The sequence below is a fragment of the Populus nigra genome, chromosome 19 (genome assembly GCF_951802175.1).
Source record: "Populus nigra chromosome 19, ddPopNigr1.1, whole genome shotgun sequence".
Taxonomy (NCBI): Eukaryota; Viridiplantae; Streptophyta; class Magnoliopsida; order Malpighiales; family Salicaceae; genus Populus; species Populus nigra.
Window position 1 is genome coordinate 8,273,282 of NC_084870.1, and position 24,654 is coordinate 8,297,935.

Below are 24,654 nucleotides of genomic sequence, written 5' to 3' on the forward strand. Positions count from 1 at the left end.
TCTACAATTCGATGAACAATTCGAGCAATCAGCCAAATGCAAATCAACCACAAGTGGCAAGAACTCAAGTTTTTTTTGGTTCTCCAAGGTGAAGAGGCTTTCTAGTTCAAGTTTCTAGTTTGGGGACTTTCCAAAGAAAGATGTTGTGGCTGGCACGCACGTTCGTAGCTGGTCAATGCACTGATCAATGATTGTGTTGATGATGGACACTTGGCTAATCTCTTACCTGCAAAGCATGGAGCTTTGTTAATTACCTTTAATTAAGTACTACATGTTTGGTTAATTCAATGACCTAATTGGCGATTAAGGAAACATCGTATCTCTATTGGACAGCGGAATCTCCATCACGTGGTCTCATCCAATCAAAGGTTGAGTTCTCAAGACTTGCACCAAGTCGCATATTTAATAATCTCTTGGTGTATTAGTTGGTGCAGTCATCACCTAAGGCTGTGTGGGTACTGAATAAAGTGATCATCGGTGTTTCTTGAGCGATAATGTTCCTTTTTGCATCCCTCTTGGTACGTACCGAGGGATAATTTTCTTTTAAGATTCGAGATTTGAATTGGTTTAGCAGTCTAATTAAGCTTATCTCCCCTTTTCTATTTCTTTTCTTCTTCTTATATTAAGTGCGTTTTAATTCATTCATGTTTACGCACGAACAAACACACCTTGTCCCAGGATAAATCATCGCTACAAGTTATAGAACCAGTTTTAATCCAGTCCAATCTTAAAATTAGCTAGAAAAATAATAATTTAATCTATAATTTGAATGTAAATATGCAATAGGGCAGCCACATAACAACATCATAATTAACGAGAGATTAATTGTGTATATTAAGGTACACGCAAGTTCTTTTGACATGACAGTAGTATCATATATTAACGAGATGGACCTGTTAAACATGTGCAAGAGGTCATGTACCTGCGAAAAAGAGGAATATATTGTTTATAACCAGATAGGCACACCTAACCGCCCCCGTCGACATAAAGTCCGGAGGGCCTTCTTTTAAAAAATGGATGAAAAATGATGTCAATATTCCGATCTACAAGCCGATAGAGTGGGAGAGAAGCGTGACTCATGCAAGCAATTTATGGTATTCAATGATAAAACATTATAAAATACCTCGACAAAGTCACACAGATAATATATACCATAAAGAATTGAGCCCTAACTGAGATTCAAAATGTTTTCGAAGAAGAATCGTGTGATTTAATTAGCTATTCAAAATAATCTGATTAATTAGTTATTATATATTTAGTTACTCTTTGCTCCAAATTAAGCACTGGGAAAATTGTGCAACTTATTAATCTTATATAAGAACCGCAGAATTTCTCAAATTCTATCGGCCTCGTTACCCAAAAGCTGCTTACAACTTTATATATGGCGTGTCTCCTTGAAATCAAGTACAAAGTTCATTGACAAATAATATTGTACACGTCAATTAATTCATTCAGATCTTAGAATAAATTAAGCATGATGGAAATCTTTATATGTATGTCGAGTTTCTAATTTATCTTTTTATCAAGATTCTTAAACCACTGAGATTAATTTGCTATGTGATCTGCACACAAAACACTTTCATTTGTGTAGGAAATCTTGAGGGATATTGTCAATGGTTGAATTAAAGATGTAATAACAAGTTGAGATATTAACTTATTCATCATGTAAGAACATAATGAGCTCGAGCATAAACAGAATTAATCAGAAGATGTGTGTGGAGAACATATTCTTCTGCCTTAGTCATCTTCTGATCACCAGAAAGCAATTCTTTTCCCTTTTTGATGAAAAAGAAAACTAGTGGGTATCTTTTTTAAGTACTTAATGCAGTGACCAAAAGAGTAGAACTTAGCTACACTATCTCTGTGTGTTTTCTTGTTGTTCCTTTTGGCTTCGGAGTTGTACAAGCGGTTGCTTGTTCATGACAGTTGCAACTGCCATCCAACAGCCTGGAAACAAAAAAGAGCAGATTACTTTTCTGCTTCCGAATTTCTGTATCCTTGTTATCTTTTTGCCTGTTTTGGTAACCATACCAAAGCTAATTCTTTGTCATCGATCTCACAACTTGGCGTTTTTAACTCGCTTTTTGATAATTACGCTAATACATTCTTTTCCCCTCGAAGCATACTATAGCCAGCTCGTTACATTACTTTTCCTGTATAGCCACTGCCACAGCTAATGTGATGGAGCATTAGTCGCCAAACATGCCGTAAATCATTCTGCACAAGCTTCTTCGATCCCTGGTCCTAATTGGTGTCTTTTGGTTCCGATCTATATGTGATACCGTGTTTTAGCTCTTCTTTTTTTCTTTATTTTTTGTCTTGAAAGGTCAACACCCGCACGTCGCTTCCAATTAACTGGAAGCCAGAAATGCTCAAGCTAGCAACATATATATATTTGTCAAATATTTCTAAATGGGTGGTGGAATATTAGTAGCTAGACTTCTGATCCAGCGAATGCATGATAAAAAAACTAGTGAATATATATAAAAAAGTGAATATTTGAGACTTAAATGCGAGTCCATACTAGAGAGAGAGGGGGGGGCAGATTAAGCCTATCGCGTTGGGCAATATTCTAATGGACACTCGAAAGAAAGAAAAACACTTCACTGTAGCCGTTGTGTTTGTATGAATTGAAAGAATGAGACCCTGTGAGAAAATCCAGTCAATTTAACCCTATACTTGTCAATTTCAGGCCATTCCAACCATTTGGTAACAGAGCGAGGACGTCTATTGTTCTTTAATACTCATCGAGACCTGCAGTGACGGAATGTAATTTTCAATGCTTAGGCGGCGAGGGATTCATAATGGCCGCCTCCCAGATCTTTAAGAAACTAAATTAACTTCCACCCTCATATTTGCGATTTCTCAGGTAAAGACCTTCTAAGAAGTCAACTTGTTACACCTGTAGCCCTATCTCCTACTTTATATTTATTTTCATACTTGCCGTTGCATGTTTCTCATGCTGGCCCCCTTCAAGCGCAGAAATCTGAACATGAAAATAAAAGGAGCTTGAAGTAATATAAACTAAATGATTATTTTTTGTAGGTTAGATAAAGATAGGGGAAATGGCTGAAAGCAAGAGCAATTCAAGATTTGTTACTAATTTGGTTGAATAAGAAGATCGAGTCAAATTTCCAAGATTATTTTCCTCAAGGGCTACTTTACTGATTGGGGACAAATACAGGGTCTAAACCGAGGAAGCATACTTGAGCAGTTGCTGTCCTAAAATAAGAAAAAAAAACATACAAAGATAAGGAAACAAGTGCGAAAAAAGGCAAGTCCCGGTTTTGGTAACAGCACGTGTCGATAATCTATTAGATAGACAGCTAAGCAGGGAATCGGGGACCCAGGTACGAGGAAATCATATTCTCCACTTGATGGTGTAGCGCTATCAATCATACTCGCTCTCAACTACCGACACTTGTCCCTACCAATCTCGTGTCTGCTTCTTAACCCCTTATTTGATTCTCTTGACCCTGAAGAATGGTCAATTAAGACACCTTGGTTGGATTAACCACTTAATTAAAAGAAAGAATTTGTTTTAATCTCTCATCAAAGGCCAAAACACCCACTTTCAACTTTCCACATAAAGCATAAGATTGGCATCCTCAACATATCTCCAAAAGAGGAGCAGCAGCTGCTCTTCCTCCATCCATTCTCCATCATACCTCCTCCAGCACAGGTATGCTTCTTTTCTCTTTTCTCCTTTGTTTATTTATTTTTTCTTGCTTTTCCCCCCCTGATAAATTGTAAACTCCCTATTTATAGACTTTTCTTTAATTATCTATTTACATTAAATTACTTTCCGTTTATTCTCGCTTAATAATAGACCAATTACTCTTCTATATCTAGACTAATTAATACCACGTCTTCATTTCTATTTTTGAAAAAAAATTACTGTTTCATTCCCTATAGTTTGTGACCCCTTCACTTTAGTTGTGTTTTTTTTTTTTTTTTTTTGGAAGGATCCCAACTTTTTATTGATATATACCATCAATTTGTTTTTTGGAGATCCTTTATCAGCACTAATCAATATAGTAATTCAAGAAGGATTTTTCCTGTAATGTTTTTGACAATTGACTTAGTTGTGTATTCAGATCTTGGATCTACCTAGCAATAAAAAGAAGAGTGAGAAAACCCCAAGATCAGCAAGATGGGGAGAGGAAAGATTGTGATACGCAGGATCGACAATTCGACGAGCAGGCAAGTAACTTTCTCCAAAAGAAGAAATGGGTTGCTCAAGAAGGCTAAGGAGCTATCAATCCTTTGTGATGCAGAAATTGGAGTTATTATCTTCTCCAGCACAGGCAAACTCTATGACTATGCAAACACTAGGTCAGACCTCTCTCTCTCTCTCTCGATCTCTCCTCTTCTATTTCTATATATTTGGTTTATTTATACAGTATATATGATTTAATTAACAGTAATTAGTTCACATGTATTGATTTGCTTGCTCTTAATTTGCCTCCATCTCCATCTTTATCTTCCTTTTCTCCTCCTCTTTCACAAGATAAGCAGTTCCCATGCTCAGGTAATTAGAATTTAATTTTTACATAAAATACAGCTTCTAAAATATGGTTCATAGGGATAAGGTTATTGCATAAAATAAAGTTACAACTTTGTTTCGCGAGAGCTTTCCAACCCGAAGACCGCCTATCTCATACGCATGCATGTTTATTACCGGCCGACACCTTTCTCATCAAGGATTCAAGGTGATCAGCCTGCAGCTTATTGTTGATTCACATTCATTTTGTTTAGGCACATAACCAGCTTGCAGATGGTAATGGCTGTAGTTTGAGTCTGAAAAATAAGGAGCTGCAGCTTTTGCATACTTTTGTCACTGTTTCAGAGTGTCGGTATATTAAAATAATATTTTATTTTTTAAAATTTATTTTTAATATTAACACATTAAAATATCTAAAAATACATATAAAAAATAATTTAAAAATAAAAAAAAATCAAAAGTTTAATTAGGTTGCAATTCAACATACAACCAGGATGGGGAAACCTATATTTACTAGGTTTTAATGTTATTCACCAACTACTGGCTAGATAGTTAGTACTGTATATATAGTTAGTACTGTATATATAGCAATAGTATAGATAAATAGTGTTTTAATAGTTACTTTTTTTTTAGTTTTTTTTTTAGTTTAACGTGAGTGTTCAGACCAGTTTGCGTGCACCTCGATTAATTCCACAAGTTCTAAAGTTAACGACCATCTAAGCCTCCAGTAGCCATCATATGAACAATCATATGGTTCGAACCTGAAACCACAAAAAAGACAAACATCTTAATCCTAAGTTTTTATCATTGAGCCACCATCTAGATAATTTAATAGTTACTTTTTGAGATATACATTAGATATATATTGGCTTCAATACTGACACGAACATCTGTTTTGTTAAGATAAATCAACAATTAATTAGATTAAAATCTCCTCTATATATCCCTTTTACACGTACAATAACAAATTCCATGAGAATCAATATACGTTCTTCACTTTTCATCTATGGATTTAGACATTGGTTCTTTCATATAGTATTATAAGAAACTCTTCGACTCCAAGCTCCGGGTTTTTGGATACTGCCCATATTCTTTCTTCAAATTAATATTTCAATATCAGGCATGTTGGATCATGCATGTCTCAAGCCTCGGTGGATTTCACTTTCACTCGAGGAGGAGATACAATTAGTGAATATATATATGATGTAAAAACATTAATATTAGAGTCGATTTTTGCTCTCCAACTAATTACATGTCAATCAATAATAAATAATTTCTCTTTAAATGACTTTAAGAGTGCACTTCTTATATATATCGACTCAATGTATTAAAAAATTAAATTATCTAAATATTACTGAGGAATTAAGGAATGCGCACATTTTTAACCATCGAATCAACCTCTTAAGATATATTAAACTCTTGAATATTGAATGATCTTTTTATATTCTAATTCTAATTATTCTCTCTCTTTAGCTATATATAAGTACTCGAGAGAATATCTAGAAATTAAAATTTTCCCCTCTTATCTTGTAAAGCATTCAATGCATTCCCAATTAATCATGCATATAGTATAATTTGACAAGACCATACAGAAATACCTAGCATAAACAGTAGCTCTGTTGTGGGAAATATTTAAATTGATATTTAGATGTGACTCCTTACGGCCCCTCCCTCTTTTTAAAAACATTCATGATAACTTAAATTAATCTTAATTGTTCAAATTTACCCTTTTCGTATCTAAACATTTACCCTCTTATTTTTTGAGAGTTTGTTCATCCGTCCATATAGTATAGACCACACTAATTAATATATTTGTCGTGCTACACTTATGGGTTGGATTAAAAAAAAATGAATATAAGAAAAAGTGTTTAGGTCGTAGGAAGTTATTTGATATTCTTATCTTTTTACCCAATCCAAATTTAAAATTAAATCATGTAAAGATTATCTAAACGTGAATTAATTGATTTGGTAGGTCTAAAAACAATTCAAATGATTAATAAAAAGTGTGGTTTGGTTTAAAAAAAATTGTGTTGACAATTTTTTTTTTAACATTAAGATAATAATATATTGGATCAACTAGACTTTACAGCTTAACCCGCGATCTAGATCAAGAATTTAATAACTTACTGTAACTATTTTTTTAAAACTATTGTAAATTATTTTTACTTAATTATACAATAACAAAAATGGATGCTCGTAAAATCAAGTATAGACTAAATATAAGGATGTTTGTCTGAGACTGCGATAATCTTATAAAAAATAAACGGAAATAAATTATGAAAACTAATGTAAAATTAATTAAATATTGAAGAATGAAATTAAAAAAAAAAAAAGACTTATTTCATTGTTTATATAAACAGTGAAAAGGTGGTTCATGTTTAGTTTTTTGGGTATATAGTGGCGTTCTTACAAAAGAAAGTGAGATTTGTAGTCGTTTCAACTCAATTACAGTGTTTTACAAGAATGAATCAAAACTTAACATAAAGAAATAAAATTAAAAAAAAAAAGAGGGCCTTCTTCACTGTTTATATGAACAGTTAAGAGTAGTTCATGTTTAGTTTTCCCGGTATGTAGTGGCACTCTTGCAAAAGAAAGTGGGATTTGTAGTTGTTTCAATTCGATTATAGTGTTTTACATCTTTGCCTTCAAGGCTTATAAATCCTAATCCAGCTCTTGTTAATCCCACTTTCTTTTGCAATAGTGCCACTAAATTACAAGATCATTTGCATTGCTTGGATATTTAGATTGCAAACCTTCTCTTTCACTATTAATTGTGCTAGGCAACGCTCTTTTCTTGCTAGGATAGCAACGGTATGCAACACAAAAGCTTCTTGGAAGACCAACGTACACAATACATACATACATACATACATACATACATATATATATACATATACATACATACATATATATATATACATATATATATGTGTGTATATATATATATAGTGAGAAAGATTTGACGTACATGGGCTAGCTTAATTAACATGCGTAGCATTAGGTTTTTCCAGAACTGCTAATCGAAAACTTGCATCCCGGTAAAAAACCTTGATGATAGTGAGGATTCCGGGCCTTTTTGCCTAACCATTATCGAGATATAAAGTAAATTTTTTTGCCAGGTCTATAGGGTGCATGGTTCAAGAGAAGAATTGTTGATACACCTGTGTTGGGACTTGGGAACCAATGATATATATGCACCTTCAATATATACACGTACATTAACCGAATCAAACCCTTAAACAAGTTTACCAATTGCATAGGATTAATTAAAATAAATATAGAGAATTTTATGTAATAAAATTATCATCTTTGAATGTTAATCAAACGTACATTTTTTTTAATAACACCTTTCAAATTTTCAATTATGCTTTGTCGGCTTCATAGTTTACACCTTTTTTCTTCATGATGCCTGCGTACGCTTCTTTATCATTTTCATTATGTTTATTCATATTTATATTTCCTCTTTAGTTTCCTTTGCGAGCTAGGTTCAGTATAGAAATTGTTCATGAACTTGAATTAATTATGAAATTTAAAGGATAGACAAGGATCAATCAGTCAAATTCAAAGGAGATGGTCATATTTGTCAAGCAATACTAGAAGTGAAAATTGAATAGCAACAGGTATAAGAAAAACATACGGGAAAGAAATTAGAAGGCAAGATAAATTAATAAACCTGTAGAACACAAAGTTAAAGCATAATTGAGATTTGTTTCATCAATATTCTGTGCGGATGATGAAAATCTCCTTATTTATAAAGAAAAAAAAGAGCTTAGGGACTAAAAGTAATTTAAATCATTAGAATTTAGAGCCTATTAGTAATTTTTCCTAAATAATAATCATATAATTAATGATAATGAATGAGTGAACACCTCATGGAACTAGAGGTGATTATTTTCGGTTCGGTTCGATTTTTAACCTTAAAAAACAACCAAACCAGAAAAAACCGAACCGAAACCGGTCCAAACCGACCGGTTTCGGTTTGGTTTTTGATGCCCAAAACCAAAAAAACCTATATGCTTTTTTTGGCTTTGTAATGAGCTTTATGATGGGCTTTTAATGGATTTATAATGGGCTTGCAATTAATGTTGATATTGTCTAATTTCTTTGAAGATTCCAAAGTATATTTAATTTTTTTACCACTAAATATTTATTTGTATTAAATTGTTATTGTCAATCTTGTGTTTATTAAAATTTTTGGCCACTAAATATTCATTTATATTAAATTATTAATGTCAATCTTGTGTTCAATATATTTTTTATCTTCCTAAAATTTTTCTGCTTCAGAAAAGTTTAAATAACACACAGTCACACATCAATAATTTTAAATCTAAATTACAAACCATTGCCTTCAAAGGGTTTAAAAAAAAAACAACAAATAACATTATCATAAAACACTTTAAGCCAAAAAAATAAATCTTCATTTGCACATCGTTTCAATAAAAAAGCACTTCAAGAACATTGCACTTTGATTCCTGAAATTTATAATCTAGAATTATAACATGATAAATTAAATTAGAAGATATAAAAAGAAAAAATAGTATTTTTACCATATGTTTTCAATAAATGCATCACAATTTGTGAACTAATTATCATCCGTTACTAGATGCAACTTTCCACCAAATTAAAATTAATAAATCATGAAATAAAAGGTGTAAGCTTTTAAAAAACATTACCTGATTCAAGGTTTTCATAGATTTCAAAATCATTCATCAAGGTTCTATTATCAGTTGGAATTGAACCATGATACAACCCATTTTGATAACAAATAAGTGCTTGAACTGTTGTTGGAGATAGAGAACTTTGAAATTAGTCGAGTATACGATCGACTATGCTAAAGGCTGATTCAGAAGCCATTATGGATATAGGAATAGCCAGAACATATTGTGCAACTTTCAAAAGTATCTTATATTTTGAAGTATTAATCTTTCACCAACCCAAAAATATCTAATTTATCATCATTAGAAAACTCACAACCATCAACCAAATACCTCTCAACCTCGTTTCTATTTTCCACACCATCTTCCTCCTGTAAATGGCTTTTGAATCGAGCTAAAGTGTTAACATATACCTCCATGTCATCAATAGCATCATCAACATCTTATTTATACTTATTATCATCCACTACTTTAACGGCTTTCAAATAAAACTCATACAAGCTCACCAAATTATCTTTCATTTTTTTTTGTTAGCAATTATGCTTTGTCATAATCATACAACTCACCAAAACAAAATTTTACATGTTTCAACTTAAGACGTGGATCCACAACATTAGCCACATACAATAAAAAATTCTGATTTGCTTCACAACCCTAAGACTTCTCAAACTTACTCATCATGTTCATCGTCATTCCACTTAAAAGATTATCTCTACTTTTGCACAATTGCAACAAGTTTGTATGCATGTAAATCAATTCATTGAAGAAAGAATTTGATGTGACATGCAATGAGCCAGAAAATTTCAATATAACCATGTAAAAAATCTTTAAAAACTTTAACAAAGTTCTAGCATTTTTCCAGTCCTCCAAACTAAGTGGCCCTATGTTTTTTTATTCCCCTTTGAAGCAACCTCCAAAAATAACTCATATACCTAGGTTCACTTTGACCTAACCTCACAAACACATTTTCAAACTTTTCAGGAGCTTTTAACATAAAATAAGTTGAATTCCATCAAGTTGCAACATCCAAACACAATGATTTTTCTACACTCTATATGCAACTTTTATGTGCACTTCTTAAATGCAAGTAGCCTAGAAGGTGAAAATCTCACAAACCTAATTGCATTTCAAATCTTAACAACCGAAACATTAATCTCTTTCAAATCATCACACATAATGAGGTTTACAATGTGTGCATAACATCTAACATGCAAATGATTATTTGACAATATATTAGTTGACCAATCTTTCATCATATTCTTTAAATATGAAATAGTAACACTATTAGAGCTTGCATTGTCTATTGTAATAGTTAAAAGTTTATCAATACCCTAATATAACAAACAATTCTCGATAACTTGACCAATTATCTCACCTATATGATTGGAAACTTAACAAAAATTCAGAATTCTTTTATGCAAATTCCACTCATTATCAATCCAATAAGTCGTTAAGGACATATAGTTAATGTTTTGGATTGATGTCCATGTATCTGTTGTTAAGCATAATCGTTGACCTTTAAAAACTCTCTTTAATCTTTCCTTCTCTTCAACATAAAGTTTCAAACAATCTCTCATAACAATGAAACGAGAAAGAATGTCAAATTTAGGTTGCAATGTCTAAGAAAATAATCTAAATTTCTTACACTCCACAAAATTAAAAGGCAACTCATCAATTATAACCATTTTTACTAGTGCTTGTCTGCATTCATCATAATCATAACCTATTGCCTTAAGAGTTCCCACGCTTCGATCTCTTGATTCACCCCCTGCTTTATTAGGTTCTACTACCAAAATTTTTTGCTTCTTATCAACCACAAAAGAAAACCTTTTGCATACTTTTAAATGGCTTCATATATTACTTGTCCTATTAATAATAGTATGACATGCATAATCCTTTCCACAATAATTACATTCAGCTCTAGGGGTTGTAGGATCACCATCAAGTTTTGTAAAATGATCTCAAATTTATGATTTTTTTTTTATCATCAACATTTTTTTTTCTTGATGTAAAGACTTGAAGTTGTTTACCTTTATTATAAGTGGCAGATCCTGCAGTAGTTGATGTTGGGTAAGTGTTTGAAGCTGAGGTATTGGTTGATGTTGGGGTAGTGTTAGTGGATAAAACATTTTGATGTTGAAGGTTTTCCATCTGTAATTACCAAATGCAAACATGTTAATATTTATGCATGTTGGAATATGCAGTATACAACAATGATGCAACAACCAACAACTATAGGTAAAAGACCCTAAAAAATAACAAGAAGAAGTAATAGATTTAGCTAAGCTGAAATTAAACCAAACTGAAATTAAATTGCACAAACCAGAAGAGGTAATAGATATTCAACTGGACTTGAAAAAAAGGATTTAAAAACACGTTTTAAACTTAAAAACAAACACACTATAGTCAACTAGTTAAAAAAACCGATAGGGGTGACGGGTAAGTGAGTGAAGTGTGGAGTCAACTGTTTGTTATCTATTTATTAATTAGGGGTTAGTTTTGATTGTTACTTTTAAGTGGAAACTGAAATTACTAATAAAATTACATAAAAAGAAAATGTTTTATTATTGCTTCATAGAAATTATAATGTGATGCCAGACCACAACAACATGCAGGTTAAGAGCAATGCGAAACTAAATAATCCTAAGAAAATAGTCAACTGTGACAAAAATAAAAGAGATCATGAACCACAACATACCCAATAAAACAAATTTGTAACCCAACTTTTATGAAACTAAATAATCCTAAGAATTTGAATTGAGAGCAGGATTAAACATGAATAGTTTACTGTGTTTCAAAAACAAAGACACAAACCACAGCATGCCCAGTAAAACATCATTTCTTATCAGTTCAAGCTGTGACTCAAACAAAGACGCAAACACTAAATCAAAATATATACATTCCTTTCTACCTTATAAATGGATTTTTGAGCATTCAAAACAGCAAATGTATCTTTAACCTCTGCATTGAAAAAAAAAAGCAAATACAATAAATTAAATAGATGATAAAGCTAGGCAAAATACGAGCAACCATTAGTTAATTAATTAATTAATTAATTAAAAAATAAAAAATAAAATTAAAACTCACTACTATAGAACTGATTCAATAAAAAAGTAGTGGAGACTGTAGAGTACCATGTGATCTTGCGTAGATGAAGAGGAAAGGCCAATTAGATAGTGGATAGGTTATAAAAAACACCGATATGTTTTTGAGAGGCTTGATTGGTTTCAAATTCCAATTAATTAGTGTGTCTGATTGTTTTGGATCTCTCTATTTCTAAGTCTAAGGAGAGGGAGAGGCTGAGAGGCGAGAGGGGGCGGGTGTTAGTAGGCTAGTAGCTAGGGTTATTGGGCAAATCAAGCGAACGATCTCTATGTTTCTAAGTGATGATGGAAACACAAACTGTTTTGGATCTCTGTGTTTCTATTTTCTAAGTCTAAGGAGACTGAGAGGGAGAGACGGAGAGGCGAGAGGGGACGGGTGCTCTGGTTAAGGTTAGTAGAGAGGCGAGAAGGGGCAAAATTTTCTATTTATACTATAGTATCGTTTTTTGAACCGGTTCGGTTCATTTCAGCTTAACCAGTTTCTGCATTACAGAATCAAAAACCAAATCGAACCGGGATTCTTTCTAAATATTCTAATCGGTTTAATTAGTTTTTTTTCTCAATTCAGTTTTTTTGGTTAATTTCTTTTTCGTTTTCTCAGTTTATCAGTTTTTTTTATCACCTCTATATAAAACACTCATCCATGAGGCGTAGTGTTGGAGTCTCACATTAATCCCCACGTCTAATTGTAGCTTCTCTATGTATAAAAAAAATGTCCTTTAAGCTTTGGTCTCTAAATAGGAGTGATTAAGAGTGATGTGATATATGCATAATATTTATATTTCATGTACCAAAAAAAAAGTATTAATTAACCTATCCTTGGACTGCTGCTTGTTTTTCCAAAATTTTCTCATAATTTAGATTCAAAATATATATAGAACTTACCACAAGATACTTAATTGTCTTTATAGTTTATACGAAAATAATAAAGGATGCCTTTGATTTTCACTTAAAAGATATATAGACATGTATGTGCAACTTTATTTAATTTAGATTGGAATCAAGAAAATTGCTTAGATAAAGAAGAATAATAAAGGGCTTTTGACGTTGAGTGCCTTGTGTCGCTTCCACCTCTTCCATGAAGATCAATGTCGTTCCCATATCTAGTAAGTTATAATAATACTAATATCCAAGAGAGTATATGCATCCTCAATTTCTTATATTTGCGAACTTTAACGGTCTCTTTTTGTATCACTTCCTTTTTTTCCCTCCTTTACCTTGTTGAACACCCCCCCCCCCCCCCCCATTTTTTTTTTGTCTTGTCAAAAGCAGCAACTCGTTTAGTATGATGGTTTTAATTTTTAGTTTTTGATTTCCAGAAGTGATGGTAATTACTAGTTGTTGTTATTAGTTCATAGCGGTGCATACTCGCCAAAGGTGGTGGTGACTATTGGAGTTGCTGGTGGTGGACGGGTGCTAATATGGTGGTGATGGTAACAACTAGTAAGATACTGGTTGGTGGCACCGGTAGTAGGGCCATATGCCCCTTGAATATCTGTAGTGGTGACAATAAACGAGCCTACGATATAATTGCAGTGGTCACCAAGTGATGGTGGTGATGGCAGCCCCACTGACCTTTGGCTGTGGTAGCAACCAGCCAAACACTTCACCAAAGCATCTAACCTTGGATTACTAGCGTCAATGTTGGCGTGGTTAACTGTGGTGACCGGTGAAAATTGTAACAAATAGGAAGGTCGCAGTTTAGCTTGCTGCAACCCGCCAATCGTGGCGTTGGCTAGGTGGGCCCAGTGGCGGCGGTCACCAGTTGACATAATAAGTCTGTATTCAGCGATGAAAAATTGAATAACGTTGATAAAATCAGGTATTGTTAGTAAAATCACACTTTTATTTTAAAAAATGAAGCCAATCGGTTGCCTAATTTAGTTTCTTAAAACTAAAAAAGCGAAAATATTGGCAACTGTTCATTCTTGGGCTCGTTGAAGACAAAATCAAAGCGCTGAAGACCGAGGGGGGCCACAAGAAAGATATTTGAGTACCTTCTCTTTGCCTGTAACTGAGACCAAGGTCTTAGGACCCTGGCCAGTAAAGGGCAATATTCCACACCATACTTCCGTTACAGCCTTGAGAAGTGACAGGTAAAGACAGGGTGCGCAAGCAACTCTCATTTGTTCACTTGGATCTAAACTGTAGATCATTCGAACAGTGACCAGAAAATACGGAGACAGTATCCCAATTTCACATGCAAATTTGAAAAGGCATTGATGGGGGCATCAATTAGTTACATAACATCAGATGCGCTATAGTTTTCTTTCAATTGTGAGCATTCGTCCCGCTTCAAACTTGTGGATTGCACCTTACTAGTATCATTAGTTCATGAAATTCCAGGATGCCAAATTCAAAGAATTATCACCTTACTAGTATCAATTAGTTACATAACTTCTTGCTCTCATTCAGTATGAAGTCCATCATCGACCGCTACAACAAGCAGAAGGAGGAGCAACAGCAGCTGTTAAATCCTGCTTCGGAAGTCAAGGTATGTACTCCATCAAACACCCATCACTTGGCAGCTTTTACAGCATGCATAGTGGCATATGCATTTGAGTAGTTGAATTACTTCAGGAGGACTGCTGTCAATGGCTCTAAAGGTCAATCTATACAGGAACAAAATATAACTAGTTACACGGTTCTTCACTGTTCCCATACGGGAACTTTACTGGGATTTAAATCTGCCCCTGATTTTTTTTTCTTAAGAACAAAAAAAGAGCGCCAAAAGCTGGCATCAACAAGCCTCAGAGCAGTTGGTTCCACAAATAGAGCACTGTCAGCCAGATATTAGGGATTTGGATCCAAGGCACCCGTCATTGACAAACACTAGATAGATTATAATAACTGTATGTCAAGGAGATGGCTCCAAGGCTAAACATCGGATGGCATCATTGTGGTTCCAAGTCATATACAATAAAGAAGCATAGAAGATCATTAACTCTGAGCTATCATTATCATACCATGCATATGAGGGTCACCATAAATGATACAATCCTGTAACGGGCCAAGCAGCGTCCACTTTTAACTTTCTGCAACCAAATATGGCAGTAAATCACCATACAGGAACATCTACAAATTTAAAACATTTCATTACCTTGTGTGCAAAACCCTGTACACACACAACCTTGATTGTAATTGCTGTTCAAAATGTTATTTTGGTTTTTAAATATATCATGATAATTTTTTTTTTAATTTTTAAAATTTATTTTTCACATGCACATCTAAAAACACAAAATAAAAATTAAGTTTGAGCAAAATAAAAATAAAATAAAATTTTCTTGAAATGGAGGTTTGGCAGCAAAATGACAAGCACGCCCCAAGTGTTGCGTGTAGATTGTTGCGTGACATTCAAATTTCTAAGGCAGTCACTTCTTAATGCAGCTCTCATCAATTCTATTCTACATGAATTATTGATTGTCAAATGATGTGTGCTTCATTTAGTTTTGGCAAAGGGAGGCAGCAAGCTTGAGGAAGGAACTGCAATACTTGCAAGAATGCCATCGGTAAAGTTAATAATCACCCAATATTCTCAATCGATTATCTCAACAACACATCACCACTGGAATTGAAATGATGATGTGCAGGTTTGTCTGATCAAAAAATTTACAGCCGTGTAACCTTACTGGCAAAAATATCTCTAAATGTTTCATATCATTGATCACAGTTGCAGCCACATCCGCCTGAAAAGAAAAGCTACCAGACTTTTTAAGTATTTATGGACGGGGTTTTTTTTATGGCACCATATTCATGGACAAGTATAAGACTCTGGCACCACACCTAACACTTGCCTCTGTGACATTGCAGGCAATTGATGGGAGAAGAACTGTCCGGTTTGAGCACCAAGGATCTACAGAATCTAGAAAACCAGCTGGAGATGAGTTTGAAAGGAGTTCGAATGAAAAAGGTAAAGCCCTCCTGATCTCAAGATCACTTTTTATATGCATATGCAGCATGCACATAATGCTGATGCAGCCTTTTTCTTTTTACACAGGACCAAATTTTAACTGATGAAATTAAAGACCTGAACAGAAAGGTTTTCCAAGACTATTGACTTCAATAATTCCCGAATTAATTGTAAAGACATTCTCATGTTCACTGGCTTTCATTGGCTTCATTGCAGGGTAATCTAATTTATCAAGAAAACCTTGAGCTGCACAAGAAGGTTAAACTCGTCAGTCAAGAAAATTCAGAACTGCGTGAGGTACAAGTCTTGGCAGCACATGTATCACTAAGAAATATTTTCCACCTCCCCTTCAGCTCCGAACTTAATCTTTTACCACCAAATAAGGAACCTTAACAGAATATATACACCTGGTCGGTCTTCGTAGAATGCACTCCCAATCCTACAACCAGTTAGCTCTTCAACATCGAATACAATTTAATGTCTTGTGCATAGGAACCATATCAAGAGCAGCAAGCCTTAAGTAAAGTGAAACCTAAACTTCAGGATTTTAGAAACTGAACACTCATAACCGCACTCTTATCCCAGGTTTATGGAAGACAGAATGTGGATGAAGCAAACAGGGCTTCCCAGGCCCCTTGCACAGTAGGAAATGGATATGACTCGCATGCCCCAATCCAGCTCCAATTGAGCCAGCCACATCCTCATAACATCGAGGCACCAGGAAAATCAATGAAACTGGGGTAAGTTCTTTTCACGAGATATGGGAAACTGTACAACTAATAGTTATGAGAAATTGGCTTAACCATAATCCAATGACATTCTTTTCAAAATTTGCAACAGGCTGCAACTTCAATAGTGAAAGCAGTTTATATCTGAAGATGGTTATCAATCATCATCCATTAAATTGATCCTAAGTTGAAGTGTGCACGCTTCCTAGCGATGAGATCTCAAGCCTCAGCTAAGATAAATATGTTCAGCAGCACGACCATCCTATTTGGTATGATATATTTTATACAATGTTTAAAGAATGATGTAAATGATTGCTGGACAAGCTATCTGTATCAAATATGCAAGAATGGAAAGCTCAATATGAGCTGGGTACTCTAGATGTCTAAAACATTTAAATGTGATCGACAAATTGAACTACTAGAAGAAATGTGCTATGTATATATGCTTTGCTTAGTGAAGATTCATAAGACTAAGAGGGAGACTTGTGCAACTGATGATAGTTATTTTATTGGACGATATAATCCATATATGCTTTCCTGTAATAGCATACATTCTTCGATTCTTTAACTAGAAGTTCATGAAAGAACATGTAGGAAGTCAATAAAACAATAATATGCTGCTTGATCTGACAACATACCAACTTCAAATGAGAGATAGTATAGTTACCAAAACAGAATGCTTGATTTATAATGACAAAAACATAATCCCTGTAGTTAAACACAATAAAACCTAGTACATTTGTCATATAGATGCAACAAAATGTAGACATCGAGGGAAAAAGCGTAACTAGAACAGGATTTTTCATACTGTAAATGAAGAAAAACTGCATTTTAGTATCATTAAATGATTAAAGAAAAAAATGCTGTCACAAACTTATGTTCTCTATCAGAAATTTCGTCAACTATAAACCTCGAATAAAGACTAAATTAAACATCACAGCATAGTTTATGCAGTAATATTGCAAATAAAAAAAAAAACAAGCAATATCTCAAGAATACAAGTTTATAAATCTAAAATCGTCAGAATAATTGTACCTCATTTCCCTTTGCCAGGTCTAGCATAGAACTCGGCTGACGAGCTCTAAGCAGACAGGACTCCTCGGTAAAAGCAGTGGATAATATCCAATACCTGAAGTTCAAGACCAATCAGGATTCTTTAAAGTACAAGACAGAGCATATAAAAGCATTGTGCTTGTATGTGTGTAAAGGAATTCAGTAAATAAAGGGCAGAGCATCTACCTTTGGCATTGTTCAAAGATTTTCCAGCGCCATTGTTGTGCTGTTACCCAAGGCAACATTAGTTTTAACTGCTTTTTTTTTCATATAAGATTTTAGTTAAACTTTGTCCTAAAATAACAAATGGATAATTTTCATGTACAGCAGCTTCTAAGCAGTGTAACTTGCCATTTCCAAGTCTCAGGTAATTCTTAACACAGACTAAAAATTGCCTCTCAGAAATGGCTCATCAATATATAATGGGAAGCCAACAGTAAATTCTCCATTTCAAAAGTGAAATTCCAAAGTTGAAGTATACCATCAAACTTCAAAACATGAGAAAACAAACAATTGGGAATTGATAGTGACAGAAGCAAGTGATTAGAACCAGAGCAACACAACTGTAAAGGACATTTAGATGTTCATTAGTGGAAAAATCAGAAGACTGGCAAGTACAACCACTGTCAGCAAGCGTGCATGCTGATGCATCTTCCAATATTCATGCTTTACCAAACCTATGTTTTACTCACATGTGTCTACACTACATTAAACAAAGGAGATGGGAATGGATAGTGAGACAATTTTCATGGAACTTGTATTGTTTTGATATCGATTTTCAGATTAAAACTAAAGACATTAATAAAAAAAAACTTCCACTTATCTGTGTTTCCAGCATCCACTGAGTTGCCTTTGCAGTAATCAATATATTTGTACCACCACTCATAATAAAAAGATGTGCTGTAAAGATTAAAAAGATAACTTTTTTAAGATTCATGTGTGTGTGTGTGTGACCAAAATTTCTCTTTGAGCCTCCATGCTGTTAAAGATTTTATGATTTTAACTTGGTCTTACTTCGCAGACATAATAACACAACCATGAAAAATAAAAATGGAATTACTTCTTCAGAATTTTAATACCTGCAACTTAGAGATCCCTCATGTGAGGCACTTGGCAAAACATGATGGAGACGGATTTCTTTTAGTTTGTTAACTTGGGTCTAAGTGACTTTGGGCCTCAATTAACTTCAATTTAGGCATTCATTCATAAGTTTGAGTGTGTCAACAAGCAGCAACAAAATCTAACCTTTTATGGGCTAAGTTAGTTTTAATCTGGAGGTGACCTTACCCATTCACATTTTCCATAAAGTTACTTTGTACAAAATTCAAAACAGCATTCTCTGCAACCCAAGCCAATAACTTTACCGTTGCATAAGCAATGGCCCTTGAGTAAGATGGCTCTCTGAAATCAAGACCACGAGACCAATGTAAGCAAATGTCAACAGTATATGTGCCCCCTACCAGAACTAATACCATAATTTAGAGACTGACTGATTAGGAAGTAACGTGTCATAATGCCAGTGACAAAAAAGGTTCTTAACTCCATCAGTTAAACTACATAATGGATTGAGTGAGTCATCAAACCATGTATTCTCAAATTAATTTATAAAGAATTACTTTGTTTTAGACACATATGAGCGAGATTTATTACATTTAATTTACTTACCATACTTTTCAGAGAACTGTGTAGTGTTACTGCCAGAAAGTAGTTACAAGTACCAAAACCAATCCACGTCTCCTGAATAAAAAAGAATATCTTGTTATTTCAAAACCAATAATGGGAAGCTAGTAGCAAGACCGGAACAAGTTTCATGCAATGTAAATGAACATGATCCACAGTGGTTGTTTACTAACAGTTAATAGAACCATATAAATATCTTACAAAACACAAGCCCATTTATTTGAATTTCAAGATTTGATGATGATTATTTTCTTTCGAATTAAGAACATAACATGCAGGCATGATGACATAAAACATGACCTACATGATTGTAACCTGCTTTCCAAGTTATAACCTATCTTGAAAACAAATTTCTTGAATGCTACCATATATAGCACGTAATCTTCAGACAATCATTGTTACACTATAACCTATCTGTTTAAGCAAAAATAGTTTTAAACAACACGATATGAGTACACAATGCTCCCATTCAGCAAAAACAAACTGTACACTAAATTCAATCAAAACGCCACTTAAGTTTCCTGATAAAAAAAAAAAAAAACATTAGGGCGTAGCACATGCCATGATAGTGCTGGTTTGGGGAACTCTCTCCTCGGGAATGGACCCTCTGCTCCAAGGTTGCCAATTGATGATTTTAAAAGCCTTAATAACCCTCGAAACAAAGAGAATAGAGTGAAAGACTTGTCTTGAATAAAGCATTGACTCATAGCCTTGTTGGTGATGGAACAGGCTAAACCCGCCTGGAGCATGGGGTCCAGCCAATAGACATACCTATTAGGGTTAGGTGTTCTGGCGACGCATGTGAGATGCAAAGTCCTGAGTGGAATGCATACAGGGTTGGACCTAAACTAATGGCTTTTAGGATCTACTTCTAGGATTCAAGTGGCTTTTCATGCCTGGTACGAGTGGACTAGGCTAGAGTTCTAAGAGAAGAAGAGAAGGAGAATGGGGAAGGTGCTCTGTATTGCATTTGTTCAGGTTAGGTCAAGGACTCAACCACCCTATTGGTATTAAAATACCCGGTTTTCATCGAAACATTGAAAAACTAGGTCAGACCCGACCCGGCCATTTTGGGCTGCATCGGCGCTGCCCGGCCCAGTAAACAGTGGAGAATCTCTCCACTGTTCACACTACTCATAGTAGCATTGAAGCTCATAACTCCTCTATGGGCACTATAATGCTTGACGAACACCATAGACTACGACCAATGCACTACAGGCAAACAAGGAAACCAGGCAGAAGGGGTATGATCTATAATGTATTCATCCTAGGTCATGGAAGAAAGGAGATAACTCATCCAGAATATAAGACACTAGGGACTTTTATTTTAAGAGGCTTGGTAGCCATGATAGGGATCAGGGCAATAGCTTTAGGGGTAGGGAACTCTTAGGGTGTGTTTGTTTTTAAGGTAAGTTTTGTGGTTGTGGTTTGAAAAAAACAAGTTTATAAAAAGTATTTTTAGTTGTAGTTAATTAAATTTAGATACGTGTTTGGTAAAAGTTGTGGTTGAAGTTTATATGCAACAACAAACATGTATAAAATGTTTGGATAACATGTTTTGGCTTTTTTACAAATAGTAAAAAGGAGATTAGTGAAGAATATTTACGAAACTCGTTTAAAAAAACATGTAAAAACTGCTGCACAAAACCTACGTTTTGAACTCAAATTTTTAATGGGTCTTGCATCATAAAACTCGGTTCTCTTTAATACCAAACATGTTGCGTTTAATTCACCACTAACGTGAAAGGCAGCGGAAAACAAACACAGTCTTAATTAGTTTGCTTCCTTTGTGGGTTATGCTAAATATATTTGGCCTTAGGTCACCAATCCACTCTGCTTCCTTCTCTTTTTTCCCTGTAGTCTATATTAACTAGAGGACATCCACGCATCAGGCCTTGCTACTTATCCTAATGCACTCGTGTTCCTCGAATGGATCTCTTAGTTGTTGGGAGGGTTGCCCAAAAGCAGTATATAAGGCATACCCAGTAAAACTTACAAGTAAACCAGATATAAAGATGGCGCCTAGGGTTGCTATTTCCATTATTATATAATAAGAAAAGAATAAGAATTTCCATACCATAATGGATCTATGATAAAATCATTTATTAACAACGGAATGGTATACAAAGTCAATAGATCTCAGTTAATACAAAAAAGGCTACACAAAGCGTTGAGGGGAGTTCTAGATCTGGTCCAAGACAAACTATTGTAGGGGATTCATTGAAACCATTGAATTCGGAATATGGTAAAGTAGCTTCGGGGTTGGGAACTACTCCTTTGATGGGTGTCACAATGGCTCTATTTGCGGTATTCCTTTCTATTATTTATTTTTTTATAATGATGGAATTTCAATGAATTAGATTTACATGAATCACTAAATTCTAGCTTTTCAATACAAAGTTAAGAGGCCAGCAAAAATAGAAAGTATAAAATAGAGTTGCCAACTTCTAACTTTCAAGTGATATTGAATACCTATAAGGTTTAAAACATGGGGGGTTAGATAAACATAAAAAAAAAAAAAAAGCTTGTCCTTAAGCATTGAAAGAATAGCAATCATTAGGTTGGGCGGAAAAATTAAAGAAAAGAAAGAAAACTCTACCTTTACTACAAGAAGCAGGAGAAAAAAGACACAGTGAGCCTACAGCAACTCATATCTTAGAGATAAAATCAGGAGAGCAAGAAATCATAGTCCATTCTGTTGAGATGGAGTAAGTGGTGATACAAATGAAGAGTCTCAATAAAAATTTCTCTATTGATTGAGAAGTCACACATTAAAATGAACCCTGAAATTTCCCTTCTGTACTTTATGGATATTAACGAATCCATTAAAAGGAGGGAGAAAGAAACATTGAACTTGGACATGGCAGCACCCAGAACCATCTATACCTACAACTTTAAACACCATTTACAGTCATTTACCAGCTAAACATTACCAAATCAGCAGACAATCATGACACCATCCAATATGAGAACATAGCAACGCTGATGTATAACTCAATAAATCAGCTTTCCTTGTAAAATTCAGAAGGGTACCTCTATTTACCATCTCTTGACAGAAGTTTCTGTCAACTCATCGAGAATATATTACTCTACTCAGGCAGTCTCCGACCATAAAAACCTCTAAGTACCCATTAGCACAAGCTTTATTCTCCTCCACTCCTCTAGGTATACCAGACAACAAAACTCTTTTCTCCCTCCACTAGGATTGTATGGCAACACAAGCATAATCAAACAACCTTGAACAAAGTGTCAGCGTCTTTTATGGATTTAAAGACTTGTTTCACGTATGAACCTTCTATGCTTAGAAACCTTATCGAGTGATCATATCCTTTAATCATCAAATATAAAGCACAAATCAAAGTAAGAAGTGAAAGGGCCAAATCCCCTCATCTTCTACTTGTTTTCTGTCATCTTCATTTTCTTCAATTAAATTTATCAACCATGTATTGAATCTCAAACTAAATCAAGCAAGCACTAGTTTCGATTGCATCCAATCCAAAGGATTGTCTCCACCGTAATCAGTATTGCACAAAACAAGTTACTGAGCAAACCGAATTAATAGAAAAATGAAGACAACAATATGAGTGCGGGCACAAGATTTAATTGGTTTGGTAAAATCCTGCCAGCCTGTACATAGAGAAAAAATTTCTTCACTGTTAGGGATAAATACAACACAACACAACACAATCATTGAGTAATTTCCGAGCTCAATCCAAAAACTCAATTACACCCACTCACATAACCTGAGGAAACCCCTCTCTCATCACTATGTCTTAAGCCAACACAACAAATTAGGTCACGCCGCTAAACTCTTACATGTATAGAGCTCCCGGAACCACTATGTTGCAACAATTCCTTTGTACAAAGGAAAAAATAAACCCTAGACCATGTCAAGCAAAGAAAAAACAGTGATTAAAAAAAAACCTAGAAAACGTCAAACCATGTAGAATTGCGAGATATGCTAGGAAATTGATGCAAGAACCTCAACACACAGATCAATATAAAGTCAGGTAACAATAATCCATCACACAACACACAACAACAAAAACAAGAAGTTATAAAAACAAAAATAATTACTGAAACATGTGTGCGCATAAGGAATGCTCGTTTACCGATAGAAATCAAAGCCACTCGATAACCTTGAAACTAACTACTACACTCGGAAGTTTAAGCCCGTCGAGGTAAGAAAGCAACCTGCAAATAGAATACAAACCGATCACAACCAAAAAAACTGAAGAAAGACATGAAAATGCAGTTAATTCAAAGGTCATGGAAGTTCACGCACTTGATCAAGAAGACGAGAGAACATGGAGATGGAGAATAACAGAGAGGGAGAGGGGGGTGGAGAGGGGGATCTAATTATTCTTAGGAGGAGGTGAATAAAAGGATCGCGCCTGTTTATGTTTATGTATGTAAAAGGCTGCATTTTGTGTACGTGGATGGAGAGAGAAGAAAATATCTCAATTCTCAACTAACTTCATCTCTCAAGAGGCTTAAATAAGGCGGGCTGTGATTTAGTACATTTGAACTTAATGTAATTGGTGCACTTGGATAAGTTTCCGTCTTTCGCAGGGCCCAGTGTGTGAACTTGTGAGTTTAGCACTGAAAAAGGCTTGCTTCAAATGTAACGCGGTAATTTTAATTGTTCGCTCAATATATTTTTTATATTCATCCGTCAAGGCTCGGTTCTTGGATTGAGGGTTTTGCGATCAACACGATATATTCATCTGTCAAGGCAGAATTATGGGCAGTAGTGAAGGGCGTTGTGCTTGCTAGAATGCTAGGTATTCGGAAGCTAGTTCTTGAATCGAAAATCATGCCTGTGGTTAATCAACTTTGATTTGTTGAAGAACTAACTTGATAGGGATCATTGGATAATTAGTAGCCCTCCAATGAGTTTGTATTTAATTTTGTATTTCAATCTGATTAAGTAATCTAAGTTAACTTTTTTAATCTAAGTTTTTTACTGCTTTAATCCCTGTTCTCAGTAAAAAAAAAAAAATCGATTATATGTGTTACT

At 34.4% G+C, this 24,654-nt stretch overlaps 2 protein-coding genes across 11 annotated transcripts; one reads left to right on the forward strand and one right to left on the reverse strand.

Annotated features, from left to right (window-relative positions):
* Positions 1 to 3,542: 3,542 nt before the first annotated feature.
* Positions 3,543 to 18,766, forward strand: LOC133679734 (MADS-box transcription factor 23). 2 transcript variants are annotated; one of them, XM_062102420.1, is made up of 9 exons: positions 3,543 to 3,682; positions 4,086 to 4,335; positions 14,679 to 14,757; positions 15,711 to 15,772; positions 16,074 to 16,173; positions 16,261 to 16,302; positions 16,390 to 16,470; positions 16,759 to 16,913; positions 17,014 to 18,766. In XM_062102420.1, exons 2-9 carry the CDS (start codon positions 4,154 to 4,156, stop codon positions 17,027 to 17,029), a joined length of 717 nt encoding a protein of 238 aa, XP_061958404.1. In that variant the 5' UTR covers positions 3,543 to 3,682; positions 4,086 to 4,153; the 3' UTR covers positions 17,030 to 18,766. The 2 variants fall into 2 exon arrangements, with proteins under 2 accessions (XP_061958404.1, XP_061958403.1); XM_062102419.1 differs by having other exon boundaries at positions 4,098 to 4,335.
* LOC133679735 (uncharacterized) lies at positions 14,528 to 24,098 on the reverse strand. Of its 9 annotated transcripts, none has more exons than XM_062102422.1 (9): positions 23,920 to 24,098; positions 23,747 to 23,828; positions 19,620 to 19,691; positions 19,242 to 19,355; positions 18,777 to 18,854; positions 18,141 to 18,176; positions 17,937 to 18,030; positions 15,230 to 15,298; positions 14,528 to 14,875 (listed from the first exon to the last, which is right to left on the reverse strand). In XM_062102422.1, exons 4-9 carry the CDS (start codon positions 19,256 to 19,258, stop codon positions 14,864 to 14,866), a joined length of 306 nt encoding a protein of 101 aa, XP_061958406.1. In that variant the 5' UTR covers positions 19,259 to 19,355; positions 19,620 to 19,691; positions 23,747 to 23,828; positions 23,920 to 24,098; the 3' UTR covers positions 14,528 to 14,863. The 9 variants fall into 9 exon arrangements, 2 of the variants coding, with proteins under 2 accessions (XP_061958406.1, XP_061958405.1); XM_062102421.1 differs by having other exon boundaries at positions 14,528 to 15,095; XR_009836204.1 differs by lacking the exon at positions 19,242 to 19,355 and having other exon boundaries at positions 14,528 to 15,298; positions 18,141 to 18,854.
* Between the last annotated feature and the right edge of the window lie 556 nt (positions 24,099 to 24,654).

Coding starts and splice junctions, on each gene's coding strand:
- LOC133679734 (XM_062102420.1), top strand. CDS start 4,154: ATGGGGAGAGGAAAGATTGTGATACGCAGGATCGACAATTCGACGAGC. Junction 14,758..15,710: donor ATCCTGCTTCGGAAGTCAAG/GTATGTACTCCA, acceptor TGCTTCATTTAG/TTTTGGCAAAGGGAGGCAGC. Junction 16,471..16,758: donor AAAATTCAGAACTGCGTGAG/GTACAAGTCTTG, acceptor CTCTTATCCCAG/GTTTATGGAAGACAGAATGT.
- LOC133679735 (XM_062102421.1), bottom strand. Junction 18,031..18,140: donor ATCTTTGAACAATGCCAAAG/GTAGATGCTCTG, acceptor CTTGAACTTCAG/GTATTGGATATTATCCACTG. Junction 15,299..17,936: donor ACCTGGCAAAGGGAAATGAG/GTACAATTATTC, acceptor ATTTGGTTGCAG/AAAGTTAAAAGTGGACGCTG.